Source organism: Danaus plexippus, chromosome 8 (genome assembly GCF_018135715.1).
Source record: "Danaus plexippus chromosome 8, MEX_DaPlex, whole genome shotgun sequence".
In the NCBI taxonomy this organism is placed as follows: Eukaryota; Metazoa; Arthropoda; class Insecta; order Lepidoptera; family Nymphalidae; genus Danaus; species Danaus plexippus.
The window spans coordinates 5226106-5247965 of record NC_083542.1 but is presented as its reverse complement, the minus strand read 5'-3'; the positions used below and the strand labels follow the sequence as shown (position 1 = coordinate 5247965).

Genomic DNA, 21860 nt, shown 5'->3' with positions numbered 1-21860 from the left:
ATCATTATAGTACTTACAGTTAATACTAGCCATATTTTAATTTTTACGGTACTTATTCTGCATTGATACATTTAGTATCAATCGTTTGAGTTCAATTTTTATAATTCTGGTATATGTTATTATTCTTTTTTTACCGTTTCTTCTGTCATTCTTACAGTATGCGCTGTCAAAGTACGATGTACGTGAGCTTTTTCTTAACATGAATTTTGGTATATTTTTGATAATATTAGGTTTTGCTCATTTAGTTTGTTGTTCTAATAGTAATGTCACTAATAATGAGTGCGATGTATGTACATTATCATGTAAGTTTTTCAAATTATTGCCACAAAGTATGATAAGATTATATTGTTTATGTACACAAGTTCACGTACGTTTTAGGGTTCCGTCGTAAACGGGATCTTAAGGAGTACACGCGATGGAAGTCGAACATAGAGACGACACAAGAATTTATTGTTAAAGTTTTAGAAGACGATGTGTCATTACCTCAAATTAAGAAGTTTGCGGCTATAAACATTGCGCCGTTCACTAAAGAAAGAGAAAAAATTATAATTGGTGGTCCAATAACTCCATCACCTACAACGCCTTCAGATTCAGATAAGTTAAAAGATTATACTCGATTTGGTCCTCCCTCGACCTTGTCTGTTACTGCCATTGATGGAAACATTATCCTTCAGCCCATTAAAATAAACGAAAATGCAATTGCACCGATTCGACCCCCAGGTTACTGAAACGTTTGTTAATATTTGATTCAACTCATGTAAACATAAAAAATTATACTAATGATGACAGCAAAACCTACTTTCAGGTCGTAAATCCGGATTAGAACCTGCAAAAAACCCACTTCGAGATGAAAGTCCTCCAGCGCGACCCCAATTCCTACCAAAACAAGAGCCATTAATAGCTCGGCAATTCGCTCCAATAGCGCCGGTATCTTTTACTAAACGTAATTCTCTGGGCCCTTTGACTGGTCGTGGAATAGACAAATCGGTAAATAATTTATCTGGCATAAAATTTGCCACTGTTATTGTAAAACGATTAAAAATCTTTGGTTGTATTTACAGATGTTGTTCAGAGAAACAACATTTCAACATCCCACAAGAACTTCCCATGCAGAGCTAGAAGTCCCAAAAAGGACAACAGAATTTACGACTTCTGTTACATATGACTACAATTATGAATTAAGATCTCAATTTGTTCCAATGCGGACTTCACAAAAGTCGATAATAGATTTACATAGAACAATAACTGACCAAATAGAAACGGAAAATAGTGATTTTATGCCCACGATTGCCAGTAAAAAAATAGCAGCACAGAAAGGTTCTTCAAAAATAGGACACAAAGAAACAAAAATGGCTTACGATCTACTTTACCACGATGAAGATGAAATAAGCGACCCGAGAAGAAAAGAACATCAAAGAATCACAGAGAGTTATGACGATCTCCATTTAATTGACAACGAGAATGTTACACGAGATGACGCTTTAAATAATGCTGAAGAACGTGAAAGTACCACAGACGACTCCGATTCAAATAATAACGATAAAGACAATTTGGAAACGACTATAAGTGGTTCTCTAGCTCAACAAAAGCTATTTGGTGTGGCGACTATAGAATCAGTTTCTAATAAATGGGACAGCGAGGAAGATGAAGATAAAAGCAAAACAACGCTGAAAGAAAAAAAAGTATTTTTATGTAACATATTAAAAAGAAGACAACTTTCTTTCAGCACTCCATTGACTTTGTACGAGGTATACATTTATATTTTATTTATTCTATCATCAAGCAAACAAACAATTCAATTAGTATTATGATTAATTTTGGAAAAATATGATAATGAAGTACCAAGCTTAAAATATTATGTCCGGCATAGAAACTTACGTACAGTATGTTAATTTCTGTAACATATACTTAAAACATATTTAATGTTGATGTTGACAATACAGATAGTAACGCAACTAAAACAATGGGCCGATGAAAGTCCTGTTGCCAAATGGATGGACCTTACCGAAGGAAATTACACGATAATGGAAAATCCGATACACATGATGATGGTGGATGATCCCAGTAGTGGACAAATTATGTCTGCTAAAAAAACCGTTATGATCGTCGCAGGTGTGCACATTTTTGTCACTACTTTCAAAACATATCTATGTATATCTGTATGTTGGTTTTATGAAATACAACAATAAGTTTTCCGAATCACATTTATTACTTTATAATATCCAGGAATCCAAGGAAGAGATCATCATGCTGTTACGGCGGCGATGTACGTTCTGTATCAGTTGATTGAACGCAGTGAAGCACATTCTGATTTGCTTACAAAGTTCCGCTTTTGGATTGTTCCTGTTTTTAATCCAGACGGATATGATTATTCAATGACTTTCCCCCAAGTGAGTGTACATAGTTAATTAAATCGTATATTTTAATGTTTAAAATACCTCGAAAATGGACAGCCATTATTACATTATCACTTTTCTCTTAGTTTCACTCTTTTAATATTGAGCTTATAGTATTAACGGATCTCAGTTTCGTTAAACTTTCTCGAGTGTCGACAAATATTTTGTCCCCCTGCTCACTTATACACCTGTTAATTCTGTATGCTTAACTGAATTGGCATAGTCAGGTTACATACGGATCGTTGATATTTTCTCATTCGTAAACTTTCCCACATAGTAGTATTGATGTAGATTATTGAATGAGAAAGGACAAACACTATGTAAACTTGGAATAAGAACCCTAACCAGAAGTGTTCATTGTCACGCTATATATACGGGACGACTTCATATTTCGGTTAAAAAAAATTCCAAGTAATATCGACGTGGCGTCAGTTCAAATAGATATCTAAGACGAAGATGGAGGAAATTATTATAATATATCATGAATTATTTTACTATAACACTTAATCAACCGTAAATATTTGAAAAGTTTTATTAAATTACCTTAAATGTAATTTTGTCCTCAAAAGAGACGTGAATGGACGAAGAATGTACGACAGTCGTGGGATTCGTGCCAAGGTAGGATTCTATGTAGGACCTGCGAAGAGTTCGGAGTGGGTTGTACGATACGGCCATGTTACGGAGTCAACTTGGATCGCAATTTTGAATATCAATGGATACCCAGTTAGTATTTATACGATATGGATGTAAGTTGAAAATACAACTGTAGGGATCAATGTCATATATTAGTTAAGGTATTGGAAAACAGCTGTTGTTGCTGTTCTTTCTGCAAGTCATACAATTAACTAGACTATTGGGAGAGATGATATGAAGTAGAGATATACACGTGTTAAAAAATATACACCCTTATAAATAGTTACTAGTAAGGCATAATGAGATCTTAGACTTTCGCGAGTATTCATTTAAATGAAACTAATATCGGATTACTACGCATTATTTTATTATTATTAAAAATTCATAATCCCTACGTTTCGGTTTCGGCAACAACCGTTATCACTGGCAGACGAGATGAGATTACTGTCAGTCGGTCTTGTTATTTATCATCTACTAAGGCATTTACATAAATATTAAGTTATGTCAATTAAGTAGCATATAAAAGCAATATATTGTAGTTATGTTCATATGCGTATGAAATATTTGAGAAAAAAATCAATTAAATATGTGGAAAAGTCATACTTATACTTTAAATTCATATCTTGAAATCTCTTTTATATGATCAAATTAAATAAAAAAATAGGGTTAATTTTATATTTCTTAACGCACATATTATTCGCTACACATTAAAAGGTAACCATAAATTGTCATATTAGTCAAACCGTCACGTAACCAAGCGCCTATTTAACTTGCTGTTCATTCAAAAGATCGTCATATATCTATGCCGACCTTTAACACATGTGCAACTAGATAACTAAGATATATAATACTCTTTAGCAGAAGAGTTGCGCTCTGAACATCCGTGTGGAATGCTGTATGCTGGACCTCGTCAACTGAGCGAGGCTGAGACGATAGCGCTCACGCATTTTCTTCACAGTCAGCGCACGCCGATTCACACTTTCATAGCTTTCAAAGAAGGAGATGTTCTAGTAAGAAATTATATTAGTATGTCAACATTTGTAATTAATAATTTTGGTAGCACCTATTAAGCTATGTTTCATGAACGAGATTCTGTGAAAGAAACAAGTAAAGAAATGTAAATTTTCATGTAGATACGGTGAACAGTTGATGATAGTAATAATATTACTGCATAATTGTAATTTTTATTGTATTTAATTTCCTAGTTTGTTATAACTTTGGGTTTCGTTTCAAAATGCTAAGTACCTTTAAATAAATTTAATTTTATATATTAAAAGGTAATAAGCAAATTGAAAAAATCATGTGCTGTGTATGTTATTATGATTTTCAAAGCCAAATCTATTGAGCGATAGTTAGTGGGCTTAAAAAAGTGTATCTAGCAAAGTCATCTTAAATTACATTAAAATCAATTAGTGTGACTATAAATTTTAAGTTTTTTACAGGGAATAATGTACCCTTACTCACACACAAAGAAGAGACGTGCCTTCGATCACATTTATGTAAGTAAAGGAAGACGTTTTATTGTATTATTTCTTTCAATCGAACAAATATTTGTAATGATTTCTAGTTTAAATCGTTATATTTAAATATAGTTTCACACACACGTAGCCATACTTCTATTTTATATGTGTATTTATATTTTATTCTACCGACATTAATGTCGATAGAGTTTGTAATACAGTTTTTCATTATTTTAGAGACACAGAGCCTCGAGAGCTGCAGCCGCTGCTAATAGCATCAGCGGTCGGCCATACGTTGCTGGTCAAACCTCCGAGTTTCTACGTAACTATATCACAATACTATTTGATTATAACGAATGTTATTGACATTCATAGTATAAAATTCTTTCAGCGCTTTACGCTGGTGGCGTTGAAGACTGGGTGGATGGTCATCTGGGGATAGACAATACTTATACCGTCATGATGTTCCGACCCTCTGATTCCTATAGTTCAAAACTTATCACGGAGGTAATACAAAGTCACACATACGACTCGAATAATGATTATATCTACTGGTAATCTAATTATCGCTATGGTAGATGTTATATGATAAACCAATGTAATCTGATAAATTTTTATTAAATACTTAATCGATTTTCTTTGCGAGATAAAACAGATTGTCAAAGCACCATTCACAAGGCATAAACAATGTGCCATTCAATTTGTCCACTCCAAAACAATTATACAGTTTTTTAAATACGTAGTTGTATATTTTTAAGGATAAATCTTGTTATTTATTTATTTTAATAACTGGTTACAGCGCGTCGTTCACGAGGCGTACGCTGCGGTGGATACTTTGCTTCTAGAGAGTGTCGAGACTCCGAGATCGCCGCAAACAGTTTTAACCAGAGCCAAAGCTTCTGCAAACACCTTATTCGCGAATATCTTTATATTATTACCTATGGTTCTGGGCTTCGGTTAAACCAGTGGTTCTAAACTGTTGGTATCAATTAGGAGCTAAGAGTCTATCCGATAATACAAACAATGTAATAAACACTTTGACAAAATATTTCTGATGAATGCCCTATTTCTTTCTTTCTTATGTTCCTTGGGATTTTACGTGTATAAAGAGGATGATATATATAATGTTAACTATATTGAAAATAAAAGGCTGTTATAAAAAATAATATATTTTATTTAAAAAGTTAAATTACATAAATAGCTATCTTTTATTTTCATAATTGAAAAATTTTATTTGACAAAAAACGTAAAATTGTTGTGAATTTGTATATATATGTTTGAAAAAGGTAAATTGTAACTCAATTAGCGGTGAGTGAATAATAAGAGTGAATAAAATAAGTTTAATATGCTTATAACAAGTTTAAATCGTCACACTACAAACGAAGCGTTTCTAGTGTTTAGTTCATAAATGTTCGTACTTTGTGGTAATAGCCTAGGCTATTGATTGAGGAAAAGTAAATCATCACTTTGTACATACAGTGACGAGGCGAACTGGTCAACATACTGAATAACTCTTCCGACGAAGTATGACCAACCTACTACTAAAGTTTCCTAGAAAAAAGTATTTCTTACACATGTACAACCCTTTAAAAGCATGGTACAACCCGTGACAGTTCTTGTGGTTCATGGTGTTTTGTGTTAAATGTGGCCTCCATCAGTGCAAAGTCGTGAAGTAATAACGTGCTGCAGAATGGAAGAGACACGAATGACAGTTCTTATAAAAGTTAACTTATCTAACTCAGAACAGATAACATGTAAATCCTTCAGTCTTCTATCGAACACCAGTGAAACTTGGATTATGACATTAAAAAAACTATTCCATAATTCCAATTTGAATGAGACAATACACTAAAAAAAAAATGAATGATTTAGCCTAAGTACATATTAAGTACGTAATGACACAAAAGTTCTGGCAATGAAAATTGTCTTTTGATAATATCGCGTCGTCGCGTCTCCGGTCTTTATCAATGGATTAATTATCTTTAATAACTTTAAAAATATATTTCTCTGTTATTTAAATTCAATGTATCAATACTTATAACTTGTACGTCATTGGTTTGTGTAATATATAAGGTCAACTACCTTAAATACTTACTTCAAATTATAACAAACTTTGTTTATCATATAATTTATCTAAATGTTTGTTGGCAAGGAATTTTCAGCTATCTTGTTACGGTATCATTTAATTTGATATTCATGCCGTGAAATCGAACAGACTAATAACACCTAAAATTATGTTATCCAGGAAATAAACACTTCTGTTTAGAGTTGATTTAGGATATCAGTTCGAAAATTTGGTTGCAATATTTTATAAATAATTTATATTTTAAGCATATATGTACATAAAAATCAAATAAATATACTTATTCAATTAGATTCGATTCAATTAGTCTGATATACCGAAACTAACACAAAACGTAGATAGATAAAACAAAAATATACATTTGAAGAAAAAAAGTATTTAACCTTTATTTAATAACAAAAAAATCACATAAAATTTTCGTTACTCTTAGTTGTCCATTGGGTCATAATAAAAGGAGAGGAATCAACTTAAGCAACCTTACTTATACAGCGATATTTGTTAAAATAATAAGTAATTTACAGAATTCAGTACGTAAAAGAGGCTAATAATCTTCTTATATTTTCAGTTAACCTGACTCAGTTCCATATCATAGTTGATATATGGAGTTCTGTCTACGTACAGGGATTTTGACGTGAGTGTTGTATTCGACTGAAGCATAAGTATTTAAGCCTGTGTTCTTTGTATATCCAAGATTCCAACACATATATAAAAATGTAGAATCTTTAAATTTGTTCTGTCGTTCTTGTACAATGTATCAAAAAAATTCTCCCACTCATCATATTTTACGTATATATTTATATAATCGGTTTCTTTTTTCAAATTTCATAAGAAATAAGCAAAACATACTAGAGAATATTCAAATATCCTTATTGAATAGAAACAATATCTATTTATTAAATCATTTCTTCATATCTGTATTACGTATCCTTATCTATAATTTGAATTTCAGATAAATTTTTTACTAATTATCTAAGATTAAGTAGAAGTCTAGGTACGTCTGTCTGGTCATAAGTAGTTGTGTGATCATTTTCAACAATAATATTTTTTGATAAGCTTAAGAGACTTCACAACAATATGCGGTTCATTCTTCGCTGTCACTACTCTGATATATGTACTGATTTCGTCGGATTATTAAGTAGCTTTCCTAACGTTCTTACACTTATTAACATATTCTCTCTCTCCTGTACTACGTGATTTCATCAGAGTACGCTTAACCTGAAAGATGAATCTGAATTGTTTAAAGTACAGCTCATAATCTTCTAATACTCAATTCCACATAAACCAACACGCTGTTAACAATCTCTATGTAATCCATTAAATTGTGGAACGCTCTAAAAAAATCTTAAATATTGAAGTAGGTTAAAAACTATATTGAAGAATTTCGTTTATGTAAACATTGCACAGATAATTGTCTAAACAATTTATATTTATATATCATTAACACTTTAAATGAAATTCTACTCGTCTGTGTTATAAACAGATATGATCACATTTTTATGGCTTAGTTTATTCTCTAATTGCCTTATATGTGATGCTTATAGTAATACAAGTACGGTGTTTATGTATGTATCCCTCCTGGTGACGCGGAAAAGCCGCAGGGCTAACATCAATATACATTACAAAAAAAAAAGTCTATGGATGTAAAATAATTTTTATTATCATTAATTCCAAAAAGGACTACTTTTTAAAATCTCTAACCTCATCGTTTATTTCCTAAGACGGATTTGTGAACCATTATTTATTAGGCAGCTCTTTTCAGAGAAGTATCTACATTATAAGCAAGGCATCGGAAAATTTTAACAAAAATTCTAAATTAGTTAATAGTATAAGACGATCAGAGAGACGCACTCTTGCACTGAGACTGTAACAAGACCCTGTAATTTGGTATCATTATTTGTTTTTAAAAATGAGAAATTTAAAGAACGTTTACAAATTTTATTTATGCAACAATCATATTTATTTATAATACCATTAGTTTTCACGTATTTAAATGTGAAGTAATTAAAATAAAATAAGTTGTTAGTAGTAGGTAGTTAAGTTATATGAGAAAAACAACATCTGAATGAAGGCACTTCTATATTAAATCTTTAACAACTTTGTTTCATAGAATACGTCAATGTAAACCGAATATAAATTATCAAGTTCGTATAAATATTGAAATAAAATTATTGTTAAAATAAAATTTAACGAAACTATTTTTTTTGGATGGTGATTTATTGAGTTATACTTGGTGAATAGGCCATGAAAATCCACCAGTCCATCAATTCATATCGTTATCATTCTTTCATGGTTACTAATTACCTTTACCTACATATGACAGATTGTTTTAAAATTGATCATTTTGATTATTAAATGTACTACGCAATTGAAAAGATAATTATGAAACATTATTTTTTTCGATTAGTATTAAACGATGCTCGTTCTCTCATATAGATTATACAAAGATTGTATATGTGTTATTTAAATATACATACAATATTCTAACACAGAACTGTTAAGAAACTAAATATAATTATAATTTATTTCCTTATTGTCGATAATGACATTGTTAAAGTCAAAATTTATTATCAAAGTGTAAGTCTTAATAAGATCAACATTCAAATATTGCAGGTTTCGTTTATGTTCCTTGTGTTCATTAGTTAGTTACTATAAAAAGATATCGCACACGACAGAGCAGACCTAAGCCAAAAAGGCATCTATGACTAGTTTTTACTCTTTCGTACGTGGTAATTTATAAGAGCTCACTCACAATTACCGAAAAACAAGTTATTTGTTTCAAAAACATATTGCAAGGGCAAAAACAACAAAATAAAATAGATGAAATCGCAAAATATAACAGATGAAAACGTATTAATAACATAAAATTTAAGCCAATTAAAAATTATTTGCTGAGAGACAAATAATCCAATTATTGTATTTTCAAATGTAATCTTGGTAGTTCCCATCGTTACACTATATACGGAAGTTAACAGTTTTTATTTCATATAACCTCGCTCATTTTAGTTCCAAATTTTTTATATACTTAAATAGTTATTGAAAGAGAAAAGGGCAATGTTTTGTACCTCTGTCGACGATGCAAACTTCGACTAAGTACACAGAACTGAATAGAGGCTAAAAATCTCTAAATGATTGTAAAATATAAATCCCCTTATAAAATAAAAATCAGCCTCTTTCATTGAAATGTTTTTTAATTTTAAAATATAAGTGTCTCTGGTATGTTATAATACCTTACCAGACACATGAATTAAAAGTCCTTGCTACGAAGAGCTATAAATATACATTTATCATATTAATCAAGCTGAAAATCATTAAAATTGTTAATATTCGTCTTAAGATACGTTTTATGTACAAGTGCTTAAAAAAATCATAAGTTTTATGAATAAAATAATTGGAGAGATATTATAAGTTAAATAATTTTTTTAAGTAATAATAAAAGTAGTAACGAGATCTATGAGTTTCGCGAGTTTTATTCATTTAAATGAATAAAAGTAGTAGATTTTTCCAGCAATAATTGCATCTACGAGCGACACCTAGTCGCCTTCGAATTGTTTCGGCAGTTTTAATTATTTCCTTTCTAGCTTCCTTGTAAAGTTTTTTGCACATCTTGAGCTGATATTCTGGATGATGGAAGCACTTCTATGCTTGAGTAATTACAACACAGTCTGGACCTACGCCTAGCAAAAACTTCAATACAACCTCGATGGTTAAAAGTTCATTGCATCCGATTCAAAACTTAAGTTGAAATTTAAAACTTAAGTTGAGATACAAAAGATTTTAATCACATGTTCAGGTTTGTTTTTGTTTTATTAAATAATATTATAGCAGAATCAGTTGTAACCACGACGAGGTCAGACTAACTAATATAAAACATTACATCTCGATGTAAACTTAGGTTTTAAATATGATATTCTCAATGTTGGATAGCACGAAACAGAATAAAAATGATTAGTAATAGCAGGTACTAATAATATTCATGGGACTCGACGGTTTCGTCCTTCAGTCCAGCTATTGATGTTTTCAAACGATAGAAATTATAAAACGGTACAAATATATTAAAAGAATTACTTTTAGAAATTCTTTAATAACAAAATACCACGCATGTGTTCAAATAATTTCTTTATATTACTACTTTAAAATATTTGGCTGGCGACGAGGAATTTTACAAGTTGTCAAAAACTTTTGGCTAGTAGGTAGTTTTTGTTGCATTTTCTTCCTTGTATAAATAAAATGATTTGGTTTTTATAGCTTAACAAAACAATATGCCTATGTCCATTAACATCACGATGGTAGAGGAGTTAGGTAGAGGTGCATAGTTTAAGGATTCATAAGTTATTTCGAGGTAACTTATATTCACGTTTCCAGAGATGTTGACATTATGTTACTTAATAGAACCCTCATTTGACACAAAAAAAAATCTCTACCTTTACCTGAAGACGCAATTTATCATAGGTATTACTTGTAATCAAATTCGCATTTTACCATTGTAAAAGTTCGATCAATATTTCCGTGTGAATGACACTACGTTCACTGACGTGAACTAACATTAAAATCTCTAAATGACAATATTAATAATACATTATTAATAAGACATTGATGAATACAGACTACGTACGTCATTGTCTTATTCTCAATTTGAGTTCAGTGAATGTTCACAATAGTATAATCATTACATTTTTCTTTGTGACTGTACTTTCTTCGTATCTTGTCTGAAACTGTTGGCCCGAAATAGATTACACAGGGAAACGTATAACCCAATGCGATAGCGATTATATAAATCAATGAATTACGACAATTTTTTCACTAATCGTAGGAACTTTGCCATACATTCATGGCTTTAAATTAGTCAGTTAATTATTAGTAGTGACATTTAAAATATATTCAATATGGTAAGTGATGTGCTATATTAATACCAAATATATTTTTTTTAAATTCAGAAACATTCCTTAAGTTAAGTTTTTGAGTACTTTTTCAATGATGAAATAAACCTTATAAATTGGTAGGATTTGTGTTTAGATTTAAAAACGATTTAATATATGTGTTGCAAAAATTTTCTAAAGTTTGAAGTAGTACACAAAATAAAATCATATATCTAATCGAAGTGTTAAAGGAACATTTTTTGATTAAATATTTAAACATTTAACACGTTACGGTGTGATGTTGTCATTAAACGGTAAAGATCATGATTATACAAAGTTACATTAAGCTTTCCAATATATTAAGTGAAGATAAAAATCTTTAAGGAATATTAAAGTTATTGAAATATAATAGTAAGTCATATTGGCATTTTTTATTACCAATAGGTAATATAATATGACATAATCCCTTAATATATTATCTAGCGCGTATATCAAATGGTTTGGACACCTTCTGACGTGAATATATTTATGAGTGTTTTTTATTTTGGTTTGACAGTTTTTTTATTATTTAATAACAATAAGTATTTTAAGAAAATTGCATTGCTCAATGGCCGTTCGAATAATTACTTCTAAACACAAAGATTGATTGATATTATAAAATTATTACAGGTTCAATTGATATATAAATTCCTTAAAAACAATAAAAATATGTTTTGAGTAATAGTTATGATATTCTGAAAATCACAACAAAGAAAACGAGAATAGTGTGAGAGAATTAAATTTTACTGCGAATAATATTATTACTAATAATAACATTAATAAAACCAATAGAACGAAATCCGCTGTCTGAATCGATTTAGCTTTCCTTAGATAGTATTATATAAATAATTTTAGTTAATACAAATGTTACTATGACATATTTTAAGTACATTTTATTTTTAGAATAATTCAGAGAAAGGAGGCAACGTAAACCCTGGGTTCGAGATATCTGAACCTAGGAAGTCACTTGACGCAAAGTTCCCTGACAATGTCATCAACGAAAAGGTATTTACTTAGAATCTCATGTTATGGTTTATGTTTATTAAATTAAAAATAAACATATATATTGCACTTTAAATTTAAGAATTTTTTTACTAGAATACAACATAGAATTAATTTTCTGCTATAAGACGTCCTTAGCCTTACAAAATTAATAATAATTACATTTTTGTATTTTAGGGCGAAGAAGTCGATGAGGAAGACTCACGGCCGATGTGGGGAAACCAACTCGAATTTCTTATGTCATGTATTGCTACATCAGTCGGGCTTGGTAACGTTTGGCGATTTCCATTCGTCGCTTACCAGAATGGAGGTGGAGCCTTCCTTATTCCCTATATTATAGTACTGATTCTCATCGGAAAACCCATGTATTATATTGAGGGAGTCATGGGACAATTCAGCTCGAGAAATTCCTTGAAGATCTGGGCCATAGCTCCAGCTATGAGAGGTTCGAACATTAGTTTTAGTTATATATGTGTTTCTTTTAATGATTAGAAGAAAAGTTTTGCATTTTTACAATGATTTTGTAATTTTTCAGGTCTCGGATATGCACAAGCTTTGGCCTGTGGTTATATTCTCTCCTACTACGTATCAATCATCGCTTTATGTATCTACTATCTTGCCATGAGCTTCCAAGCCCCCTTGCCGTGGGCGGTATGTGATCCTTCCTGGGTAAATTGTGTGCCCTCATCTAGTACAGGGGAGAATGCTAACGTAGTTAATGGAACAAGTAGTGCTGAATCATATTTCATGTAAGAAATTTTGTTTTTGTTCGTATTTTCTACGTTAACAAATTAATTTTCTTTTATATTTATAAAAAAAACACCTATTTCAGAAAAACTGTTCTTCAGCGGAACAATGGACTTGAAGAGGGCCTTGGTAAGTTACTTTTATATTAAATTTTTTATCACACAAAGTTGTACTATAATTTTCGTGAGTAATAAATCATATTTTTAATTGAACCAGGTCTCCCTGTTTGGTACCTGGTACTTTGCCTGTTAGCGTCCTGGATAATAATCTTTGTGATCGTTTCAAGAGGTGTTAAAAGTTCAGGCAAAGCATCATACTTCTTGGCACTCTTCCCTTACGTGGTGATGATTATTCTTCTTATCAGGTGAGATAACACATATTACTTAAATTTCGTATTATATAAAATAATTGTTGCCAATTCTCTGAATTTCTTAACTTAAAAATTACTTCATAATAAAATTGTTTTATATTTTCAGTACAGTAATTCTTCCCGGAGCTGGGAACGGTATTTTGTTTTTCATCACACCAGAATGGAATAAATTGCTGGAACTTGATGTAAGTAAAGTTTTATTTTTTATATATACAATAATAACGAGAAAACAGAAAAAAAATTCATTCGTAATATATTTCAAAACGTTACCTCAGTATATACATAAACGGGTATATAATTATTTTCGTTATGCGAAAAATTTTATGATTAAAATGAATCGTAAAAAATCTTCACAAAAGCAGACTGAATCTATTCATGTAGTGTTAGAAGTTCTACTGGTTTTGTGAGTATTTTATGTTTATATGGGCTATAACTTTTTCCAGGTATGGTATGCTGCTGTCACACAGGTGTTCTTCTCTTTGACAGTCTGCAACGGACCCATTATTATGTTCTCCTCTTATAATGCCTTCAAACAAAACGTATACAGGTGTATAACCCTGAATTAAATATGAATTATATATCCTTAAAAAACATATTTATATGATCATAGATATATAAGTATAATTAAAAAGTTTTAATACTTTTATTAATATAAATCCTGGTTATTAACAGATAATCTCGGAACAAATTAATTAAAAGAGCAATTAACTTTTCCAGAGACGCGATGATTGTTACTACTTTAGATACCTTCACCAGTTTGTTATCCGGAGTCACAATTTTCGGTATTCTTGGAAATTTGGCATACGAATTAAGAAGAGAAGTTGGTGAAGTTGTCGGTTCTGGAGGAACGGGACTCGCTTTCGTTTCCTACCCTGATGCTATTGCTAAGACTTTCCAACCACAGGTGAAAACAAAATCCATAATAATTATTAATTACGTCACTCCACATTTTAATGCACTAAATAATAACATGTAAAATTATTTTACTTATTTTTTGGCTCCTCTAAACTTTTAGTTATTAACAAAAAATAAAGAACTCTTTTTACCCTTTCATTCTTAACTCATTTGTTACATTTTTTTTTAATTTTATTTTACTTTGTTATAAATGACAAAATTAACTGAAGACAATGCACAGCTACAACCTAGACCCGATATATTTACTTCGAGTAACTGTGTGTATTATATTTGAACAATGCTTATCTTAAATTTTTCAGTTATTCTCAGTGCTCTTCTTCTTGATGATGACTGTACTTGGTATTGGATCAGCTGTAGCACTCTTGTCATCTATTAACACGCTTCTCTTGGACGCTTTCCCTCGCGTTAGAACTGTCTTCATGTCTGCCTTCTCATGCACTGTCGGTTTTGCTTGTGGTCTTGTGTACATCACGCCTGTAAGTAAATGAAACATTTTAAGTCATTAATTTTAAGTTTTTTTTTAATAAGGCATGTTTTCGTTTTTGTATTTTAAACGTTTTATTATAAAAACGCCATCCTTAGAATATAATTATAATTTATATATTTTAACATCTGTTAAATTAATCTGTATATCATTTTAGAAAATAAATTAATATATTTTATATATAAACAGAATGGTTTATAATATTTTAGGGTGGAGCATATGTATTGGAGTTGGTTGACTATTATGGTGGAACTTTCCTTGTTCTTTTCTGCGGTATCATTGAAGTTATAGGTTTCTTCTGGATTTATGGTAAGCATTTCAAAAAAATATATATATTCAGTTTAAATATATTTTAAATATAGTAACGCTTACTTCAAATTTAACCCACAGTTAAAATTTATAAAATGGTTATATTGGTAGGACTTTAAATATTATTTGTTACTATTAATATACATTATTATTTTTATTCCAGGTCTGGAAAACGTATGTTTGGACATAGAATTCATGTTGAACATAAAGACCTCTATATACTGGCGTTTCTGTTGGGGTTTCATTACACCAGCTATGATGGTTGTCGTCTTTGTTTACGCTCTCATGTCCTTCGATAGTTTAGAGTTCGCTGGATATACATACCCATTAGCTGGTTATGGTATGTATTCTATCGTTATATAAATTATACCTACCTACCTATCATCATTATCATCATCATCATCATCAGCCTATCAGAGCCCACTGCTGAGCAAAGGCCTCTTCTCACATGGAGAAGGTTGGAGCATTAATCACCACGATTGCTCAAGACGGGTTCGCGAATTCAATCTTATAATTTGAAATTATAAGACCAAGTTTCCTCACGATGTTTTCCTTCACCGTCTGTCAGTGGTATCTAAATACTCTTAGAACGTACATATGACTCGGAAAAGATCACATTGGTACTTCCCAGGTTTCGAACCTTCGCCCTTAAGTATGAGAGGTGGGCCTTTAACCACCAGGCCACCACGACTTTTTACCTATACCTTACTATAATTTTAAACAGCCAAAATTCCTTAAAATGACTAAATTAAATAAAAATCCGCCAATTATGTACTGGAAGAGACCTAAATACCAAAAAACTCATATTGGTTTATGTATTTTACAGTTTCTGGATACCTGATGCTGTTCGTTGGAGTTTTCTTTGTTCCTCTCGTTATTCTGCTGACATTCTACAAATACAGAAGCGGCAGTTTCTATGATGTAAGTATAACCATACGTTTATTTAGTTAACCAACAAAGGTAGATTTAGACTAGATAAATAGATAATAATCAGTTAACAAGGCAAAAACCTCATACTTTTATACCAACAAAAATAAATGATAGAAAATAAAACGTTAATTCTTATTTTTTCTGATATAATAACAACAATAAATTAAGTTTCAATCGAAGAAATTGATTAGTTATTATAACAAGATATTGGACTATAAATCAAAGTCGTTGCCTTATTTTGAATTTATCTAATCCTAGAATTTTAGACTTCGATCAGTCTGAAATAATTATTGGAAAAAATCGTCCAAATTTCACTATTATTATTTCGGTTTTCGATACCGTAAAACTCGTAATGTAGCAATATATATTTAAAAGCTTTGAGTTACCAAACATAGATCATGCAAAAAAGTATACAATAAGAATACCAATAGCTCAAGCAACTAATTATTCACAATCAAGTCTTGCAGCCGAAATAGGGAAAATGGCATTCGATAGCGATTTTAATAAAATAATATTGTAATCTGTACTGAACTTTTCGAGTTTTTGCAGCATCAATAAGTAAGCTTATTTGATATATTTCAATGTAAACTTTACGTTTTCAGACCCTGAAGAAGTCTTTTACACCCAAAGAATCTTGGGGTCCCAGGTCTGCAAAGACTAGACGCGAATGGAAACTTTTCAAAGAGGAAGTTGAAAGGGAAAGAAGTATGGTGCCGAGATCATGGCTGAAACACGTCGGTTTAAGTCTGATAGGAGGATACAAACGTCCTTGATAATATTATTTTGAAATTATTTAATTAGTAATAGTTAAAACAAATGAATCTGAAAACTTAATAGAGCTTAAATTTCTTTTCACTCTATTGTTTAGGACATAACGTATCAAGGAATAGATACGCAACATGTCATTAAGCAATTTCAATAAATATATGTTTTTTTATTTTTGTAAATATAGTAAACGTAAAATGTATAAGTAGTGAAAAAGGCATTTGACAACTATTCCACATTATATATGTGACTAACTTCATGCGGTCAATTAAAACGCGAAGTTTTACTTATTTCAGACAGCACTATTCTGTTGTAGGATTTATTATTATTTATAGCAACACATTTATTTAAGTTAATTACTAAGTTTTGTACAATAATAGGTAAATAAACAAATAATAAAAATAAATAATGAATATTATTTTTCATTTAACCTATTTCGTCTAATCAATTATCTTCCTTAAAGCATCTAACTGAACTGAACTGAACTGAACTGAGATCGAAAGTAAAATCTGTCAGAAGTATTCTGGTAGTAGAATGGCTAGAATATCTTTATTTGAATTTATTTAAATATTATTTTCACCAACTTAAATAACTATGGTATTTGATACATGAACAAGGTTTGAGTAGTTATTATGCAATCTTAATATAAAGTTAATATTCTCGGGATTAATGTATTTATGTAGATTAATTTAGGTGGCTAGGTTAGGTTAGATCCATTCCTCTCAACTATAGTTGACAAGAGAGTTGCTGAAATCTTACCTCGCCTAATAAAATGAGAGTACTTTACTTTAAAAAAATGTGTTTTGATCCGGTGTGCTCTTAGAATGTTAAAGCCACAATCGTGTGTATTACTCTAGCATCTAGTTGATTGGAATCGTTGTATGGTACAAAGCTACTATTTATAATTCGATTTACTTCAAACCTGAATTAAGAGAAAGCGGATTCTGGGGCTTAATAAAGCTTTATCCTAGAAGTGACATAGTTGTTTGGTCTTCGTAAACAGAAAATTTTGATACAGTAATGCACCTTTTTTGTGATAATTTGAATTAACTACGGAAAAATTAGTTAATCTTAGTAGAAAATATTCGCTTTGTTTGAATAGGGAGTTTGAATTTGTACTTCTTGTCGTGTAATGGTACCATTTCTTCATTTTTCTGTTTAGATATAAATTTACAGAAGTGTTTAATTTCCCCGCTCTTCACAAGTACTGTAAATGATAGGAAGGAATAGGATTTGTTTATTCTATTGCTATTTACTTTAAAAACTACACAGCTTTATTCCAGATATATAAATAACCTAATTCAAATGAATATTATTTTATTTACTATAAGTAAAGTGAGTATAATTTTTACTTACCTCATACCTGTACCATCGGGTACCTGAAAACTGGCCTTCGGTATGAGATTGCAGATGTGTTTACTTTTACTGTACACACTAATACTAACCCATAATTTATGTTTAGTCCGTCAGAAAAGAGTAAGGTCTGGCGGCCCTGGGATCTTGGACTATAAGATTACTGTAAACAACTAATACTAGTCTTTTTGATGTATAAATATTTTTGAACAGTCCAAACGAGATAACTCCAGTCCAAGTTTAAAATAACCATGTTAATCAGAATTAAATTAGTATATGCCCTAGGTGGGTTGCGACGCGGAAACCTCCTCGAGCGCCTGGTTGTTACCGGTCCCTCACGGATTACGGTCCGGGGGGAAGGGTAGCAGCCGGGCTTGGTGCAATCTGGGCAACGACGGAGAACGATGTTTGCATAGCAGGCGTCTTTCTTCGGCGGCTAATATCCGCAGGGGGGGGGGATAGTCTCATGGTCCGGATGCGTGGGTTTCGTTGTCGGAGCCTGCGCAATTGGATCGTGGGACTTTAGGGGCGGCGCGGTCGTGTGGCCGTATGGCCTGGCCGGTGAGTGCAGGCCGGCCTTGTGGTCGTTAGACTCTGGGCTGGCCGGCGTGTGTGTGGGAGAGGGGCCCGAGGACCCCCATCCGTGGGCTAGGGCTCCTTCTCGGAATCTGTGCGAAGGGGCTGGCGTGCCGGTCTCGGTGTGTCGGTCATCTTGCTCCCCTGTCCTCTGAAAAGGGGATTTCGGGGGCAGGATCCTTCGTTCTGCCGAGTGGACTCGTTCTGCTCTCGGCACTATCTCGCTCCCCAGCTCCTCTGTATCAGGGGACTCCGGGGACGTGGGAACAAGGAGTGGTAGAGCCTAGCTGCGGTCTTCGGACTGTGGCTCGCAATGGGCTGGCTCGTCCGGGGCAGGACCACCCTCTCGCTCAACACCGGGCGTGAAGTTGCGTTTGCGCGGCGTTTCGTTCGGGAGCAGGAATTCCGGTAGCCCGGGGGGGAGGAAGTCTCGCGGTCGGTCTACATGGGACTCCCTTGGGGAGCTTGAATTTGCGCGTGCATGTGTGTGCGTGCGTGAGTTTGAGTGAATGTGGGGTTGGATCGTGGGACTCACGAAAGGGGGCTGGCCTTGTGGTCTTCGGACTCTCGGCTGGCTGGGTATGGTGTGTGTGTGTGTGAGCGGGGCCTCAGGACTCTCCTGGCACACCTGCCTGTGGGATAGGGCCCTTGCTCGTATGCAAGGTGGAGGCGCGGGTGCACCTACGGTGCGCTGGCTTCCTGCTCTCCTAATTTTGTTCACAGGAACTCTGGGGACGCAGGACACTCGGCGGCAATACCACTCGTCAGCTCCTCTGCAGCAGGGGACTCCGGCGACGTGGTATCCAAGAGGTGAGTATGAATGGAGGATCGGGAAGCATTCTTTCCGATTGCCAGGTTCCGCGGTCTCTCGGCAATGGTCTCGCTAGCGGGACTGGTGCGGTTGATCGCGGACCTGGTATTTGTATGTATATATGTGTGTAGTGTAGTGTAGTGGTGGTGAGGGCGTGCCATTTTTGGCGTGCCGTTTTTCGGTTCCCCAGCTCTCCTGTATCAGGAGACCCCGGGGATATCGGATCTGTCACTTCGTGACGTTGCCGAGTGGATTCGTCTGCTCTCGGCACAACCCGCTCCCCAGCTCCCCTGTATCAGGGGACCCCGGGGACGTGGGATCGGGCGGTGGGCGGTCCTCTAGACTACCCGCCGGCCAGACCGTAACCCTCATTGAGAGGACACGGGGGCGTCAGCTGCGAGGAGTAAACCTCTATAAAAAATCCCCAAATTCTCCTAGTTGCGGGGCGCGGCTAGGGGATGCTTCTCCGGGAGCGGCTGGGGGGTATCTCAGCCACCGAGCGACCAAGGGGTTCCCGCCCCCGAGGCGGGACGACGATGTAGGTCATCGGAGAAGTTTTTGAATATGAAAGCGAGTTGCAAAAACGATCTACCCCAGGAGGGTACCAGCCGCGCCGCGGCTGGAGAATCCCTCACCGGTTCGCCGGTCTGCCCCTTGTATTCTGGGGGGGGCAACAACTGCTTCGGGAGTCCTTCTTCTAAGGACTCTCTGGGACGAGGTGCAGTGGGCACGTTACCTGGCTTGAAAAAAGGACATCGAACAGCAAACAAAGTGCATAAAGTGATGGTGGTGAGCTCCGACGAGGAGCCCGTAGACGCGTCGGCGGTGCGAACAGTGGCGCGCCAGCCACTAGCGTCCAAGAGTGAGGCGGGAGGAGCAGTTAGAAGAAGCCCGCGTACAACGAGTGGGAGTGAAATGGAGACGGAGGAGACGCGCTCCGCCTTCATTGCCGGTACGCCGACGAGCCTGGCGCTTTTTCGGAAGCGGCCAGCGACCAGACGACAGTCAGGCGGGAGTTCGTCCGGCGGAATTGCTAAGTCCTCCTTCGCTACTGCGGTGAAGAGAGGACGGGCAGTGGAGGAAGGCGAGTCGAACTCGGAGGAGGATACGGTGGCGAGGTCGACGCGCCGGGTCGAGGTGGCCCTGTCGTCAGTGAAGACGATGCCGGCCTCGTGCCTCGCGAAGGAGATGGAGAGGGCCCTGAGCTCTATAGTCGAAGTAGCCCTCAAGTCTAAGAACTTGAAGGGCGGATACGTCAGGGCCTTGAAGACATCGGCGGCACTCCTGGGGGAGGCGAAGGAAGTTCTCCTGCAGCGGACCAGCGGCGAGGAGAATGAAATTCTTCGAGCCCGGCTAGAGGAAGAAAGGAAGAAGAGCTCGCTGCTGGAGAAGGGGCTGGGGCTCCTGAGAGAGGGGCAGGCCCGCTTGCGGGCAGACATGGACCTGCTCGCCACTGCCCCGAAACCAGCACGAGACGGGAAGAGCGAGGAGGAGCTTCGCGGGTCCCTCATGAAGGACCTAGGTGCCATGATGGACGCGAAGCTCCAGGGGATCGCAGACCGGCTGCTCCCCGAAAAGCGCCTGAGGCCGCCCCTAGCGGCGGACAAGAGGCCACCCCCAGCGCCTGCGTCGGCTGCTGTGGCTGAGCCGGCAGGCAGAGTGGCGAGCAGGAAAAAGAACGGTGCCCCAAGAGAACAGGAGAAGACGGCGAGACCTCTGCCCCCGCCGCCTCCATCCATGGACAAGACATGGACGGAGGTGGTAAAGAAGAAGGGAAAGAAGAAGACCGGCCCGCCAGCAGCCCCACCCCAAGAGGGGCCGAAGGCGAAGAAGCCGGCCAAGGAGAAGAAGAAGGAAAAGAAGAAGAAGAAGAGGAGCCTCAAGAGCGTGAAGAATCCTGCTGTGGTAATTACGCTGCCGCGGGATTCAGAAAGGACGTACGAGGACGTCCTCAAAACGGCGCGGGCGGGACTCAACCTGGCAGAGCTAGGACTGCCGATGGGTCTCGTCTGCAAGAAGACGGTGGCGGGAGCCCGCATGTTCGAGCTGCCGGAGAGCGCGGGGGAGGCGAAAGCCGACCTCCTGGCGCAAAAACTCCGGGAGCTCGTCCCTGAGGTGAAAGTCGCCAGAC

General features: G+C 35.3%; 2 protein-coding genes across 3 annotated transcripts; both read left to right on the top strand.

Annotated features, from left to right (window-relative positions):
- Positions 1-99: 99 nt before the first annotated feature.
- On the top strand, positions 100-5636 carry LOC116776989 (uncharacterized). Of its 2 annotated transcripts, none has more exons than XM_032670331.2 (12): positions 100-302; positions 379-720; positions 806-987; positions 1062-1748; positions 1944-2112; positions 2227-2390; positions 2966-3119; positions 3891-4039; positions 4472-4528; positions 4727-4811; positions 4881-4996; positions 5289-5636. In XM_032670331.2, exons 1-12 carry the CDS (start codon positions 200-202, stop codon positions 5448-5450), a joined length of 2370 nt encoding a protein of 789 aa, XP_032526222.2. In that variant the 5' UTR covers positions 100-199; the 3' UTR covers positions 5451-5636. The 2 variants fall into 2 exon arrangements, with proteins under 2 accessions (XP_032526222.2, XP_032526215.2); XM_032670324.2 differs by having other exon boundaries at positions 105-302; positions 3888-4039.
- A 5683-nt stretch (positions 5637-11319) lies between these two features.
- Positions 11320-17402, top strand: LOC116776406 (sodium-dependent nutrient amino acid transporter 1-like). Its single transcript, XM_061521387.1, has 14 exons — positions 11320-11458; positions 12371-12472; positions 12647-12914; positions 13005-13218; positions 13302-13345; positions 13433-13580; positions 13693-13771; positions 14030-14133; positions 14304-14490; positions 14801-14977; positions 15195-15294; positions 15458-15634; positions 16121-16215; positions 16827-17402. The coding sequence occupies exons 1-14, from the start codon at positions 11456-11458 to the stop codon at positions 16995-16997; spliced, it is 1869 nt and encodes a 622-aa protein (XP_061377371.1). The 5' UTR covers positions 11320-11455; the 3' UTR covers positions 16998-17402.
- The last annotated feature ends 4458 nt before the right edge of the window (positions 17403-21860 follow it).